Below are 16,733 nucleotides of genomic sequence, written 5' to 3' on the forward strand. Positions count from 1 at the left end.
TTGAATGAGGATTTAGAAATTCACCAGCTCCTGAAAAGGAACTCTGCATTCTCAAAGTCAGTACTTCATCAAAAATAGCATTTCAAGACACATTTCATACACATGACTGTCAAGCTACCAGTTATAAAAAAGCTCAAAACATTTTTAGCAGTTTAGACACTAGCCATGTATTATTAGGGCGTCTTTGCTCCAATTTTTGACGTAGTACTGAAGCTGTCTAAAATAGGCACAGGATGATAGACAGGTGTGAGATGTCTTAAAATGGAAAACTAAAGGTAATAACAATGGTGGAAAAATATTCTCCTAGTCTAATGCCAGAGGACACACATAACGAAGAGCAGTTGGGTACCTTGTCCCCAGGCAAACCAGGATTTGGAATTTGCCATCCTTTCCAATGTTCCTTGGAGCTGTATTGATGGCATTGACATAATGACAGAAGGTTTTGCATGAAGATCTCTGAAGCAGAAGGGCCTCCTCATTGTCTCCAATCTGATCACTGGTTTCAAAGTAGGCAACAGCTTTCTCTGTGGTAGGGAGAACATCAGAACCCAGTGAAAAGCAGCACTTCATTGTGACACAGAATCACACGAGGGAATCCTTAAAAAACCAACCAGCTGAGAGCTGTTCCACAGTTTATCTATGAATTCCTGACTCTGAAGACCACAGGTAGGTGGTCACCTCCACCTTTGCCACGGCATAGCACCGGTCAGTCTGGTTGATGTCTAACACAGGTAACACCAAGGAGCAGCTCCAGAGCACCCCTCAGTGCTTTCACTGTAAGTGATACCATCAGCACTGATTTTTCACTTTTTCTGAGTAAGCACTTGCCCTCAGGCTGAGCAACTCTGCCTGCAAGCCTGTTCTAAGGGAGGAAGTACATCTTAAATTACCCCTACACAGGCCTACAGTTAAGGATCACCAGTGCAATGATTAGGAGAGTTCTCATAAACCAGGAATCAAAACCTTTCATTCCCTGCCCTTTCCTAGTTCTCCCTCAACACTGATTGCTCCTCTATCCCCACCTCCAGCCTGCCTTGTTCCTCTCAGAAAAGCAGCTGTTTGGACTAGGAACTCTTAAATTTCTGCACAGACTCACACTCTTCTCTTACACAGAGTTTAGTACTTCTCATCTGCCATCAGGTTTCTCATTGACTTAATGCAACCTGGAGCAGGTGCCTGGCAGGAGAAATGGCCCCCTAGCTGATGAGGATCCAAGGTCTGCTTGTGAGGAGTCATTTTGCCCTAAACCTTCTCCTCCAAATCATATACAGCTCACCTATGAAATCCCAGATGAAGACATTCTTATGAAAAATGCGAGCTGATTTGAATCCATGGTGGAAGACCTGCTCCAGTGCTGCAACCAGACCATTTTCCCCACACAGCAGAATGGTAAGGCTTCCTCTCTGTGGAAAAGGGAGAGCAGGTTAAGTACAACTCGCCTTGTTTGGATGCCAGAAACTTCAGATCTAAAGGTAGTACATCTACTGGTACTTCAGTGCCATTTCTGTCTATAAAAATTTGCAGGCAAGTAATGAAAAGTAGGAATTACCTCTTTCTCTGGCTTGTGGAAGTGTTTCACAATGTTGTTCACAGCTTCCCCAATTCCCTCTTGGATCTGCCCTGCATTAGGCTCTGTGGAATGGAGAGCAGACCAGCTGGAGGTTAATCTTTGCTTGCCTGACATTTCAGCACTCATGTCCTCTAATTTTACAGGAGCTGGACAGAGGTATGAACAGGATCTACACTGTCCCATCGCTGTGCTTTAGCAGAGAATGCCTCGTGTGACCCTCACAGTCCTGTGTCCTGCTGCAGCCAAGTGCAGTTACTCATAAGAGCTAATTTTAGGGCTGTGAGGTCGATGTGCCCTAGGGTCCCTGCAGAGAAGCTTTGCCAGAAGGCAGCTCACAGCAGCCACATCAAGCTCTGAGCTGCCCTCAGAGAGGCCTGTCTTCCCACAGACTGCAAAGTGAGCTGGAAGGCGGAGCAGCATCAGCTACTGCAAATTCTGCTGCCTCCTCCTCCTTCATCTCATATCTCCATGCTCCAAAGACAGAGATTATTATCTCTCAACAGTCAAAAGGGGACATTGAAAGAGGCAATGTGTACGTCACAGAGCAAACACCAACCAGGGAAGGCAGGAAAAGCTCATCGGCTTGCAGCTGCTGCTCTGCACCAAGCCTTGCTTCAGGATGAACCCTCCTGTTCACAGAAGTATGGAAACCCAGGGCACTGGGAATATTTCTCTGTCTGTTCTGGGGTGCCCTAACCCCCAGGGGAGCACTGACTTTGACCCTTATTCATGGAGAAAGTTTCCTAGACTTCAGGATAGACTAGAATCCACAAAAGTGTGAAATAGATTATAGAGAGTAGTGTAGGTGTATCACCTGGTGAGAAATTTAGGTGTTGGGATTTTTGGTATGTTGTGGATGGAAGCAAGATGGAGGGCACAGGGTGTCATCCTGGGTTTCTTCTTCATGCTTCTTCCTCCTTCTTCTCCATGGGTTTGGGTGGCATTTTGTAATTGGGCAGAAAAGTCTGCATTGCAGCTCTTTGGGATCAGTTATTGGGTTAAAAGGGAAAATAATCCAGGTGTCAGCTCTTCATTGGATAGTTTAGTCTTAAAAGACCTTGTACCAAGAGATTGTTGGCCATTTTGTGCCTTCTGATGAAAAGCTGCCTAACTCACAGTAATGAGACTGTCTTACTGGTAAGAAATAATAAACACTCAAGTCCAAACACAAATCACTGTCTCAAGCACCTTCAATCCAGACCCAGAAAAACCAACGACTGATACCCCCACACAGAAGCTCTTTTTTCCCAGCAGCTGGCAGCTGACCCCTTCCCTACAACCCTGGGGAGGAAGGCAAGGACTTACTGGTGTTCCTCCCTGTGAGGGAAGTGATGCTCAGCCGCCGAGTCACAGTGGGAGACTTCTGCTGGGGCGGGGTGCGGCACTGCTTTCCCAGCTCCTCCTCGGAGGCGGAGGACACCAGCTCTCCAATGAGGATTCGCTCCAGACTGCCATCATCCACGCCTTTTCCCAGCCACCGCCCACAGGGGAACCTGCACATGCCCAGGACAAGCACAGGTCAGCCACAACACAGAGCAGCCTGGTCTCAAAGCTGGGGGACAGCTGGCACCCAACAAACACAGACAGGGAATACTTTGCTCCAGAAAATTCTCACCAAGCAGAGCTCTGCACCACAACTGATCATCCTTAGAAACAGGGAAATATGCAAAGCTTGTGTTACACATATTTTATGGTCCGCATTTTGTTTTCTGCTGAGTTATTCTGCACTTGCAGCCACAACTGATGTGCAGTCTAAGAGCATTGTGATGATTAACAACCAACTCCCTACAAAATTTCCACCCAGCTGAGGCTGTGACATCTCCTCATACCAGACCTCACCTCACATTTTACTGCTGTACCCATACACAACCCTAATGAAATCCATGCACACGTCCATACCCAGTCATTTTATCCCATGTTCTCCTACTTCCCCCTACACACCGTGGCCAACTCTGAGATCTGGAGCTCACCTCTCTGAATTGCAGTTTTCCAAGTTCACATTTTTTAAAGAAACTGTGTCTGCTTAGTCACATTTTGTAAAACCAATGGCAAATTAGGAGACCATTTTGACACAGAGGTATGTGCTCAACATAAGATTAAGAAATCATCAAAACTTTTTATTTTCTTAATATTTCCCCCAGTCATTTCAGCTCTTGGAGTTTCAAGAGGTAATTTGTGCACAATGTTACCACACTATTTTAAATCAAGAGATCCAATTTTTAGACACAAACATACAGATCACTTCAAAAGTACCCATACTGTCTGTCCTGTCTCAGAAAGATGCAAAGAAAATCCTGCATTCAAATCTCATTAAATATTTATCAGATTATCTGACTTCAACTAGGGCTACTGAAATGAGAGAACCAAGGGGGTGGGGAGACCAACCCAACTCTATCAGAGACCCAAACCAGCTGCAATCAGAGTTAAGGAGAAGGTGAATGCCTTCTTGCTTTCTCTACATTCAGAATTTCTCTAAATAAAGAATTTCAGACAAGGAAAATTATGACTTGTTGCTTACTTGTACGTGTGTCCTGTTATTTCATTCCTGACCATGACACAATCAACTAGCCACTTGGCCAGCAGCCCTGAGTTGTCATGACCAATCTGAACGGTCGTCAGCTTCCCCAAGTTCTGGCACTGAAATGAGTAACAGTTTTTGCTTCATTTAAAAGAGAACAGACAACACACACCCCCACCACATGCAGGCATATGGTCAAATATAGGCTTTTATTCAGTTTTCCAGTTCTCTGTGATTTATAGAACAAGTATTTTCGACCAAACATGCAGAGTATTTGCAAAAGCAGCATAATTATTTTAAGACAACAGAAAAGAAATAAAACTGTTAAAAGCTTGTGGAGAGATTACATCCTTTGTTGGAAGCACTCACTCTGAATATTTCTGAATATTCAGAATATTTTGAATATTCAGAAATATATTTCTGTTGGAAGCACTCACTCTGAATATACTGAGAAATATTAATTACACATTTCAGAGTAGGGTGATAAAAACATGTGCTTTTGCAGAAGAAATAGATCTTCAATATAAACAGCTTTTCAAAAATCCATTTGGAGCATACTGACCTTCAGCTGGCTCACTCCACACTATGCAGCAGTCCCTAAATCCTCTATTATTTTCTAAGATTGACTCGCTTACTGTTGGCCCAAACAAAAACCACTAACATGAGACTCAGCATCACAAAGACACGGAAGAAGGAAAACAAGGCACTGAGAATTCCAGTGCAAGATGTAATTGTAGGTGGGGCTGGCAACAACATCTGCTAATGTCACCTAAGCACTTCCCTTGAAGTACCTCGGTTTACACTGCTTCTGATGCTGCCAAACAAGCAGCTTGGGCTGACATTTTCTACAAGTGGGTGGCTACCCAAGTTGATATTTTAGGAAAGCTTCAGCCAAAGGAATAATCCAGAACAGAATCAATATGGTCCTTAGAAATATCTAAATATATCATTCTGTCTGTTAAAAGCCTGGAGATCTTTTCTACCAACCAGTAATATCTGAATGAGATGTGGACACTTATCTCAAAAATACCCTCTCTTTGTCAAAATCAACCTGCATTTGGCAAGAGGTTTTTTTTGCTATTGTTGTTGAATATCAGTCTGCATATGCTCAGTGGATGCAACCTCAATTTCAGTAGCAGATTTTCCTACAAAATGACTCCTTAATGGATATGGTACAGCCTGAAGCTAGAGGAACTTGATGGGGTTTTCCCTGCAATTCCTGCTACCAGCTGCTTTGGCATGGCACTGAGCCAGCCTGAAACTGCTGGGTGGGAAAGCAGAGGGGAAAGCAAAGAGAAAACCCCAGCAAGCCCAGGGGAGAGAGCCCAGTGGGAATGGCAGCTCCTGGTGTGCCATGGACAGCACCTGAGGCTGGGATGTTGAAGAGCAATACCAGACAACATGCTCAGAAGAAATTTGGGATGGCCAGAGGTCAAAAGGGACCTGGGTGCTGGTTAGTGGAAAGACAGAGTGAAAGAAGGGAAAAAAAACTTAGAAGGGAGATGAGGAGTTGGAAATAAGCACTGAAAGGGAAAATTAGGCAAGGAGGTGTGGAAGGGAATGACATGTGGACATACATAGGCAAGGTAAGGAATTCTGGGCTGGAGAGACACAGCAGCAAGGCCTGTGGTTATAAGTGGTGTGTGCTCACAGGAAACCTTCATCTCACACAAGAGGGGCAGGCCATTTTCCTGTACATATTTGAACCTACAGTGATGCTGAAAATCAGGACAGAATCTGAAATGCTGTGCTCTTAAAAACCCCTTAACAAATTAGTATTTATTTGGAAGCATGTTTCAAATTGTAAGGAAAATGTGAAGAGCACATACTCACCTCAAACGTCATTTCTAGGTGGTTTTTAGGAATCTGCATGACACCACTATCTCCCAGCTCTCCTGACACACATATCCACGGGTTTGATGTGGTTATTGCATTGCTTAGTTTTTTGATGGGAATTATCACTGACCTGTAAGGGATCACTGAGAACAGACAGAGGGGGAAGTACGTTAGTCTTGATCTATTTTTTTTTTTTTTTTTCCTTACAGTATTCGCCATTTCTGGGGCAAACCACGCCTTTCCCTTGAAGGCAAGCTCTCGTGGCCTGTCTCAGAAGTGGAGGGGACCCCTCCCGTGCGGGGGCGAAGGGCGGCGGTGCCGCACGGTGGAGCTGCAGCCCCGCGGCAGAGCCGGGACCGCGCGGGCGGGACGGAGCCGCCGCCGGAGGATGGGCCAGGGCAGGGCACGGCGGGAAGGGGGGCCACAGCCGTTCGACAGCCTGGTTTGGAAGGGACCTCTAGAAGCCGTCTAGTCCAACTCCCTGCAGTGAGCAGACTACTTCGCAGCCCCGTCCAAGTTGGCCTTGAGCACTCCTAGGGATGGGGCATCCCATCCCATCCCCTGTGCCAGGGTCTCACTACCCAAAATGTAAAAAAACACTTCTTCCCTATATCTAACCTAAACTGACCCCCTTTTAGTTTAAAAGCATCACCCCTTGTCCTACTGCAGCAGGTAAATGATAAAATGTTTGTTCCCATCTTTGATACAGGCCCCCTTCAAGTACTGAAAGGGGAAATGCTGGCACAGCTGCTAACACCACAGCCAGACTCTCAGGTCTGGTGTGTCTCTGTGGACATCCCCCTCTTCATTCTTATTCCTGTTCTTATTCTCTTACTCTTCTGCTTTTCAATCTGTACCACCCATACATGCTGAAGACAAGGATTGCCACCCACCCCAACTGGGATTTGACTCTGACACTGCACTTCCAGCACTGCAAGACCCACTCCTCTCCCCGTATGTTTCACAAGCTGCCTTTTGGACTGGGGAAGACAAGCCAGCCTCTTTTGTGTGCCAACAAATCATATTGCACTCAAAAAAATACCCTCAAATTCCAAGCCCTTGTCCTGCAGAAGGAAGCTGTTAAGCTGGATGCCCCACAGAAATAAGGTAATCCAGGATGAATAAATCTCTTTGTGCTGCAGTAGTTCTGAGGGATTTATTGCTTTAAGAGGAGAAAAAGTAGAATGAGTGCCTGTTTTGACAGCCATGTAAAGCTTGCTTCACTTCACTCTGAACAGGCAGGAAGACTAAAAATAACGGCTGCCCAGGTGAATCCTAGTAATTAGGTCATCTAATGGGATCTTGCTTTTTCTGCATTGTACAGTACTGGAGAGACAAAGATTCATTTCCAGATATCAATCCAATCTCTGCTCTTCTCCTTACAAGAGAGAGTGAGAAAGGGAATCTTTCTGGCATTTAAGAAGAGACAAAAAGAGATTTAAGATACAAAGAGGAGCACAAAGTATTTCATCCTCCAATCTTCCATCTCCTCCTCAGTCTGAGGAGAGCATACTTCTATGCACACTTAATGAAGGCCAGATAAAAGCATTAGGAGGTAGGGGACTTGTCTGGGAGGGAAGCTGAAAGAAACTATAGAGAGAGCAGCACTCCCTGCTGATTGCTCTCCTTTGTGCAATGCTCTTATCCAGAGCACTCCCACACAACCTTGACTCTCCAGCTGGTTTCCCAGAGCAACACCCAGCACCCAGGAGCCCTGCAGCAACAACCAAGGCTCCCAGATAAGGGCTCAGCTACTCAGGCACCAGCAACATCATCTCTTACAAACCATGACAGCAACTAATTTTTAGTCAGGGGGAAAAAAATTGATTCTCCAACTCACTGATTGTAGTGAAGACACTCGTGAAGCAGAAGTAATCCACAGCATTGAGTGAGAGCAGGTGATACAGAAACTGTTCCCGTTCTTCTTCACAGCGCAGGAAAGCGTAACGCTTGTAAAGTTTCCTGGGAGAAACAAGCACATGGCATTTGTGTTGTTGCTGTTGAAAAACCACCCAGTATCTTAAAAGGTGTGTGAATCTCAAAACATCAAATGAAGAGGGGCTCTTAATGGGAGATATGACTCCCCAACAACAGAAGCTGCTAGAAACCCACAGAGAACATGGAAATGGGCTACAGATGTTTTACAGAGCACTCTTGGCTCCACACTCCCACAGCAAGGCTGCTGAGTTCATCTCAGTTTGGAGTTTGCTGCAAAGCACAGGTATAAACTAACACTACTCACAGCAGCAGATCTGAGCCAACACACAACAACCTCATTTTTTCCCCACACCTTCCCACTGTGGAATGGTCTCATCTAATAACCACATCTTCCTTCTGCTCCCTACTGCGACAGGAAACCCAGCAGGATGCACCAAGCAGCAGCTGGGGCCCTCCCACCACCCTGTCAGTTCAAGATCTGTACGGCTGCAGTGTGGCTTGGAGCAGTGCAGGGATCTGACCAAGAACTAATGCCTCCTTCCTGAAATCTGTGATGTGCTTTCCATGCAGATGAGCAGACTTTTGCCCTGCTGGGTGGGCAGTACCACCTCTCCCAGCTCCCCCCTGCCCTTCAATCACTTCTAGATGGAAACCACAGCACCCAAACGGGGTGCCTGGCTGTACCCCAAGCAGCAGCACCTTGAGACACCACCTGGACAACTTGAAAGTGAAGGTTTAAAGGAAAGAGCTGGCTTACTTTGCAAGTGCCTGGTTGGAAAGCAGCTGCTTCAGGTGCTGAGACAAAAGCTTCTTCTCCAGAGAAAGTCTTATCCAGGCTCGGGCTCGCCCCACATCAGTCTTTATCTCACTCATGTTCTGAACATGCCTGAAATGTGTGGGGAAGAAAATAAATGGATGAATCATAAAAATTCTGCATGCTTCAAAAGGCAACATCCAGCATGATGATGCAGCAAGTGAACTAGAAAATGCCTTCTGACATCATTTCTGGAGAGATCCCCAGCAGGGCCCCCAGAACTCTGCACTGTGGCAATGAGATCCCTGGCAGCCCCAGGCTGGCACCAGGACACGTGGCAGCTTTTCCTGGGCATGGCAGCCCATAGGAGCTGCTCTGTGGCTGCCTGGCCAAAGTGAGGAGGGGTAAACCTGCTTACCCCTGCATTGCCCAAGGTAGGTGTTCTCATAGACACTGCTAGGACTGAAAAGCAGGTACCTTGTGAGACCCAGTTACATCTCAGCTGCCACCTCAAGCTGCTGACTTGAATGGGTGTGTCTGGGAGGGCAGAAGACTTGGAGAAACTGAGAGTTTCTCCAAGCCACAGTGGCTCTGAAGGTTCTAACAAAGCCCCTTGAGAGCAGCAGCAATGGCACAACTGAGAAAAGGAGGACTGCTGAGGCAAAAACAGCAGCAGGAAGCTGCAAGCAGAATCATGTTTTTAGGGATAGAAGAAGCCTTCCTGTAAGTGATAATTTGAACAGCCTTCCATATGTTTCATCTGTAGGAAAGCAGAACTGTTCCATAGGGGCTTTCTTCTACAGTTATGCTTTTTTCTTTTTAAGCTTCCCACACTTCAGTTTGGAGAATGCCAAAAACTCTAGCTTTAGAGCACAGGGAGTTTTAGAAGAGGAAGAGAACTGCCACGGCAGGATGAAGTTGCTTCCAAAACCTCCCCACTTGGTTAAATAAAAAACAAGAAAAATGAGTAACAGTTTTCAGCAGGGGAAAGAAAAGGCTCAAATTTCTTAATTTTCATGCAATCTGCATGTTAAGTGCACAGGCAATTCAGCCCTCCAAATGTCCATGGCAGGCTCCAAGTACCATCAGCTGAAGTCTGAACTAATCCCAGTTGCAATTTACTGTCCAACTCCTGCAACTTCCTTGACAGCCCTCCACGCATTGCTGAGTGTTGTGGAATGTGGCAATATTTACTCCAAAGGAAATCCAACAAAGTCATGCTGTGACTGATGCTTTTAACATTGACTACTATAGTCTCGTGCTTTCCCCCATCTGTTACAGCCAAGTGTGTGCTTTGTGTTATATTTAGTCCCTGCATTATTTGAGAAAACTACTCTCTTGTTTATAGAGCCTCTAAGAGAGCAAGCCCAGGACCTTTAGGGCAAATTTGCAAAGCACGACTTGGAGCTGTCCAGAAATCGGAGTTTTCTCTGCACAAATGAAGAGCATGCAGAGCCCAGCCGCCCTGCTCTGTGCCAGGCTGACCTGCAAGGCTGAAGCCTTGCTCCTGGCACGGGAAAGCCCTTCCTGGCTCAGAGCATGGCAGCCAGCATTAGACTTTCCAGCAGAGAGCTGGACACGTGACCCCTGTAGTCCTTGAGAACCAGGATGCATGGTACAGTCAGCTACATCATGTTGAGACACTCTCCTCAGACATTTCAAGCCTTTTGAGATGGGAAGATCAAAGCACAGACCATCATCTCCCTCCCCTTCCCCCAAGTGCTCAGCTTGAATTACATCTAATATGAAACACTGAGCAGAATATGTTATTTCACTGGGAGAAGATTCAAGTACAGATGGACTCAACCTTATTCCATGCACGCTCTGTGCCTCTTCGTTACCTGTGTCTGGTTCAGACTAGATAAGCATTAATTGTGCATTTGGGAAAAAAAATAAATATCTGCAAGCATGCAGCTTGCCAGAGATATTAAAAAGATTCAGTAATCAGTCTTGGTGTCAGCAAAAGCAGAGTGTAGCAGAACAGAGCATGCAGGAACACAGATTTATTTCACTGTCAGTTGTGAGAGTCAGAACAGCTCTATTTTTATCAGTGACCTAAGTGTAAGCACCGTATGCTCAGCACTGTACAGCAAATTCTTCTTGTCATAGCACTGAACAGCCATTTCGATGCAACTCCCCGGGTTTGGACTTGCTTTTAATCCCATTAGTAATAAAGAAAAATCTATTTGCCCTGTCAAATGTAAGCCTGGGGTATGGTGAGACAAACCCTGTGCAAGCAGCTGTGCTGACAGCAGAGGTTACAGCTGCCCAGCACTGCCGTGCCCCGGGGATGCTGTGCATGCTCCCATGGCAGCACAGTCAGGAAGGAGCCTACAGCTCATCCCAGGCAGGCAGCAGGTCTTTGCTCAGCCTTCTTTTTGAACACAGCAGGTTAAGCATCACTGCTGTGGGCCCAGTGGCCAGCTCACATCCTCCAGTGCAAGCTCCCTGAGGAGGGAGGCATGATGTGGGCATGAGAGCAAGTGCTGATAGCAAGGAAGAGCTTGCCCAAAGGGGAAGGATCAGAAACTTGAATCCAGCTGGACCAAAGGTTTTGGGGAGGCCTGATGTTGACTGGCTTGGTTGGATGCTCAGCAATGCCTGAAGGGTGAGGCTATGCTGGAAGCAGGCTGTAGCTGGAAGAAGGGTTGGAGAGGGGAGGCAGATCTGTGCTGGGGAAAGGCTGGAGGGAGAACCCCCAGGTTGGCTTGTGCCACTGAGATTCCATGCACAGAACCAAAATAAACACCCTGAGCATCTTCCTGACCACATCTGAGATGCCTGGCTTTGGGAGGGGAGGGGCAGAGGACAGACCACAGTACCTGTAGCACATGGCACACTCAGAGCATGACTGTGACTCAGCCTTGCTTTTAAGTTGTTTACATAACCTTGCATGAGCCATCAGAAACAAGCCCTGCTTAAGGCAATGCTTAATCCTCCAGCCATTAGTTCAGTCAGCACCACAAGCCCTGCAATTTAACAATTACCCATCCTTCAACTTCAGCCTGGTGTGCAAACAAATATTAGGCAGCAATCCTTCCAAGCAGGAGAAAGTATGCCTTGAGATTACAGATGACAAATTCAACTCACCATCTGCCCAGCATTTTTCTATGACCACACATGCTCATGGACAATCACAAATACCCAAGATAATACAAAAGGTAATGTTCTGCTTCTGTATTTCTTCTCTGAAGAGCAGTAAGAAAGACTTTTGTGATTCAAACAAGAGAGCTCAGATCTGTGCTGGGCTTTCATTACTCCAGTGGAAGCTGGTGGAAGGCAGAACCCATGCATGCAGCAGTGAGCACATGCAGCCTCCTCTGTCAGCAACCCCCCCCCAGCACAGGTGTTTCCGCTCCAGATCCTCCTCCATCCTTCCCTCAGACTGACCCTCTACATGCCTGTCAGTCTCCCAGGACTGAATTAAGGAGAGAGCTGCCACATCCCATGAGAGGGTTGCTAAAATGGCAGACACATGTTCAGAATGACCTCTTGGCACTACACCCCTGATTACACTGTATGTATTCTCTCTCTCTCTCCCTCTTTTACAGGTTGTTTTAGCAGTACATGGCATGTCATGCTCTTTGAAATCAGAACAAAAGACTCAAACTACAAAGCATCAAACTAAAAGGCTGCACACTGCAGGTGGGGAGTACAGTGATTTCCCCCCCCCCCCCGCCCCCGAAAAATCTGACTAATCTATCAACCCACACAGTAAAAATCACATCCCTGTAATCAGGGTTTTGTGAACTAACTACAATAAATCTTATTTTTTACCTTAAGGTTCTTTTGCCATATTTTTAGGTGTAAGAAGACTGTAAGAAACAGTACTCATGTTGTCTTACATGTTTAATTGCTCTCAGCTCTTTACAAATGAGCGTTATTGCATTACTCCTCCTCTCTTTTCATGGCATGTTTATCCCACTGCAATCCTCAGCCCTGGCAAGACAAGTGTCAGAACAGTGGCCTGACCTGGCAGTGGCTTAATCAAGGAGATGCCCTGAAGAACTTCTGCCTGCTGGTGTCACACCAGCCTCCACCTCCTTTGACTTTAATCCTTCTGGTTCCAAACAAACACTGCTTTAAAAGGTCTCCAGATCCAGGCTGTGGTCCACTGGAGAGAACCTGCCCTAACTTCACATGCCAGCTTTAAACTCACCCAAATTCTAGGTCTGAATAAACTTCTAAACTTGTACATTTATTACTTTCTGCCATGAAATGCTAGTTGAAAAGAAAGAAACCAGCTCACAATGCCTGAGCAATATTTTATGTCCCTTTGCTTTGCCTATCAACTGCAGTTGCTGGGTCAGTAATTAAAAAATGAACTGAAAGAAACAAACTGAAAATGCCAAGGAATTTAACTTATTTGCTGTTATTGTAGAAGCTTTATTACTGGAAGAACTCCCTGGGAAAACAGAAATTGCAGTATCATGTGTGGTTTTCATTCTCTGTTTTCTAAAAAAGATCAAGTGAACACACAAAAAAGTTTTTCAAAGCAGAGAGGCAACATGTTGTAGATTTGAATGTGGGCTGAAGAGAAGGTTTAATTCTCCTTAGCCTTTGTAGACCCAAAGTCAGTGAGGATCTTTACCTTATACTACACAATTAAACCCACAATTCATGCTTTAGGAACCAAACTGCATACCTCATATCTTGTATCAGGGAAACCCTCAGCGTAGGCAGAGTAATTCCTGTATCAGACTTTCGTCTTTCTGTTCCACCACCAACTACAGTGGAGAAAATACACACAGTTAACACAACACTACAGTAATAGTCTGCAATGCATTTGTTCTACATACAGCTGAAAACAATCTTAAGTGGCTGGAAACTGCTCTGCCTCTGTGCATTGTCATTAACTCTATCCTGGAAATGCAGAAGTAGACTAAATGAAAATTCTGAATATATTATCTATTCCTTCCTTTACCCAGCACTGAACTTGGGAGATCTAGCTTCCTTTTTTTGTGTGTGAAATACCTTAACTTAAATGTGTACAGCAATGAGTTTTATTAGTAAGAAGTTTCTGTGGAAAGCTCACAATTGAGAACAACTCAAATAAAATTAAGTTACAGTAACATATTCAATGCAAAGAATGCTGTGCATTTCTGTGCTCTGCTCTGATCAAACCACTTTGTGGTGACACATTTTGCTCTCAGGAATTTGTGCCTGCCAGCCAGATTGTTTAGTGCATTACTCATTGAAGCTTAATAAAAAGTCCTTTCATGGGAGAGACTAGTTTGTCCATAAATGCCTCTTTGAGGACTGATCATACAAGTTTCCATCAGCAGGATCTGAACTGGAGAGTCCTTGCAAGATGACCCACTGAAGTTCAGAGACTTTTACTACAATACCACAGCCACTGGGCAGGGACATCTCAAGGTTATCAGAAAACCTCTCTTAAGTAATTTAGTGATTGTAAGGGGCCCAGCCAAAGCATAAATTGAGCACCTGGACTGATGGACAGAGATCAATTACACAATTTGTGAACTGTACCACCCACCAGTATAAAGATTTACTGAACACAAGGTTATTCATATTGGGATTTGAGAGACAGATTATGCTTATTGAAAGAAAAATGTCAGCTCTCTTATTCCCAGCTCCCCACTTTCAGCTTCTTCAGGAATCATCCCTCATGGAGACACTGCTTCTCATACCTCACTCAATGCTCATTAAAAGGGAATGAAGGTAGTGCACGTACATCAAGTGATTTTCCAGACAAGGATGGAAACTATGTTCTTTTGCCTCCAGTGATTTCAATCAATTTTGTCCAGACATCAAGACATCCCCACAATGATTATGAGAAGTCTCAAAATGTAAGTGTGGTATTTGCAAGCAAATCCATTGAAAATCCTGCATGGGTTTCATGTGGTTGCACTGTTCCTCCCATGGCTGAGTTCATTTGATGTGACGGACTTTTCATGGAGTCACCTGCCAAGTACTCACCTGGGGACTCTGCACTGTGCTCTTGCTTCTCTTCTCTCTCCTGGTACTGAAGCAAATGGGACCACAATGCAGATTTCCCCTGAAAATAAAAATAAAAAAATATAGGCCAAAAAACCCAACAGTAATGGCCAATAAATATGGCAGAATAATGGAATAGCATTTGAATGGGTAAATGTTCAGTAATGAGAGCCAATCCTTCTCTCTCGGGCCATGAAACCTCAAGAAGAGAGGACCACCCCACTGATTCAGCAGTCACACCACCCACCTTGTTTCTCTGTCCTCCCTCTGGGTTTTCTTTGTGGAGGTTGAAAGGGAACAAACCAAACACGTACTTGACAACATCACCACAGTCTCCAGAGGGGAAAACCCCAAAACAATCCCCCCCCAAAAAACCAAACACCCAAAACTCCTCAAACCTTTGCAAAATATGAACCAGGGACACTGATCCCAAAGACACCTCCTGCTTTATTTTGGAGTTATGCCACTGAGTAGCAGCTTAGAAAGCAGAGATGGCATTCTGTATTTACCAACCTGCTTGACCTGCAGACCATGGCTCCAGATTCTTTCTAGCAGATCACAGAGACTGGCAATCAGTGTATTTTCCTCCAGACCTGTTATGTTGGCTTCTCCATGTCCCAGCTCAACTGCTTCATGGCCCATTTTCTCTACCAACATGCGTTTAGTCTATCAAAAAAAACCAAAAAGATCCCAACAGTTTCTAAGAATGTTATCCAACAAGGAACAGAATTTACAGATGAGTTTACACATGCTTAATCTAGAGACCATGGCTAATAGAGAGAAACTGCAAATCTATTTGCAGAGACTGTAAATTAACAAAAATAATTATATAAAAAAAATTTGCTTAATTACATTAAATCACAGAATACCCTGAGTTGGGAGGGACCCAGCAAGACCACATCCAGCTCCTGTGCCTGCACAGGACAGCCCCAAGAGTCACACCATGTGTCTGAGAGAATTGTCCAAACACTTCTTGAACTCTGGCAGACTTGGTGCTGTGACCACTTCCCTGGGGAGCCTGTTGCAGCTGTCCTACTTCTAGACTCTATCTATTGTCCTATTTCTATGCTGGGGATTTCTTACCAAGCTGAGTACAGAATACATGTTCAGTCTTACTTAGCTTCCATTTTAATTCTTGTCACAGGTAATAAAGTTTTACACTCAGAAAAAGGAGTATACCATCAACTGCAACAGACACAAAGAAGTTGTATGTCCATGGCTATGAAAGCTTCTTTACTACCAGGAACTGTTACACTTCATTTGCTCTGCAGAAACAACATGCACAAGCCACACGTGCTGAATTCTTCCCTTTTGACCACAGGTCTCCAGGCCCTTCTGTTTAGGCTACATGTAAATGTGAACAATTAAAGGAAATCCTCCAGAAGATGTCTGGTCATGTTGATTCTCCTTCCTGTCCTTTCTACTTCCATCAACTTCAACTGCATAAACAGAAGAGAAATGAAAACACATTCCTTTCAAAACACGTTCCCTTCTCTTCCAGCTGTTGAAAAATACTACAGGGCTATCCATCCTGTAATAACCAGGTATTCCAAAAGAACCATGCCATTCCAGCTGTGAACCAGGAGAACATCTGCAAGGTGCTCTTTGAGCTCATTGCAATCCAGGGGAGAGCACCCAGGGGATGACCTACCTTCATGCGACATTCCTTCAGCAACCCTTCCACAAATTTCCAGTTGGTCTGTGCAATCACAGCTGGAGAGAGGTCTGACAGTTTGGGCTGCCTTAAATTTTTACCTAAACTCCTTGCCTCCTGCATGTATTTCTAAAAATAAAGAGAATAATTTTAGATATTGCAGGTCAGAGTGACACTGCTCATCCTAGGCAAGCAAGGTGATGAAAACAAATGAACTAGTGTTAATATAGAAACACCATCTTGATTTGTCTGATGTTTAGGTGTCAGGCTGGAGAAGTGAAATGATCCCTTTTGACAACAGAAAAAGCAAGATATTTCTCTGGATTGGTAGAGAATCAGTCAATATTAGCCAGTGAACTGTGCTGTTAGTCACTAGCATGAAGTTAGGTAAAAGTGCATAAAGTGTAATACCTTCATTCAGCAATAAAGCCAAAACACCAAGAAAGTTTCTTTCCATTGTTATTTCTCACTTTAAAACCCCAATAAATTAAATAGTCTAATTTTG

The 16,733-nt window shown here is 44.9% G+C and overlaps 1 protein-coding gene across 3 annotated transcripts in view; it reads right to left on the minus strand.

The window, feature by feature from the left end:
- DENND5B (DENN domain containing 5B) overlaps positions 1 to 16,733 on the minus strand; it is a 104,919-nt gene that overhangs the window by 4,449 nt on the left and 83,737 nt on the right. For all 3 annotated transcript variants that reach the window (XM_059845891.1, XM_059845892.1, XM_059845889.1), the window contains 12 exons: positions 16,226 to 16,357; positions 15,088 to 15,240; positions 14,557 to 14,635; positions 13,262 to 13,343; positions 8,620 to 8,748; positions 7,765 to 7,886; positions 5,922 to 6,067; positions 4,089 to 4,207; positions 2,876 to 3,063; positions 1,550 to 1,632; positions 1,277 to 1,403; positions 350 to 524 (listed from right to left, as the gene is read on the minus strand). In XM_059845891.1, the coding sequence (XP_059701874.1) occupies positions 350 to 524; positions 1,277 to 1,403; positions 1,550 to 1,632; positions 2,876 to 3,063; positions 4,089 to 4,207; positions 5,922 to 6,067; positions 7,765 to 7,886; positions 8,620 to 8,748; positions 13,262 to 13,343; positions 14,557 to 14,635; positions 15,088 to 15,240; positions 16,226 to 16,357 (1,535 nt within the window). The remainder of the gene's footprint in view (positions 1 to 349; positions 525 to 1,276; positions 1,404 to 1,549; positions 1,633 to 2,875; positions 3,064 to 4,088; positions 4,208 to 5,921; positions 6,068 to 7,764; positions 7,887 to 8,619; positions 8,749 to 13,261; positions 13,344 to 14,556; positions 14,636 to 15,087; positions 15,241 to 16,225; positions 16,358 to 16,733) is intronic.

This window comes from Haemorhous mexicanus, chromosome 5 (genome assembly GCF_027477595.1).
Source record: "Haemorhous mexicanus isolate bHaeMex1 chromosome 5, bHaeMex1.pri, whole genome shotgun sequence".
Taxonomy (NCBI): domain Eukaryota; kingdom Metazoa; phylum Chordata; class Aves; order Passeriformes; family Fringillidae; genus Haemorhous; species Haemorhous mexicanus.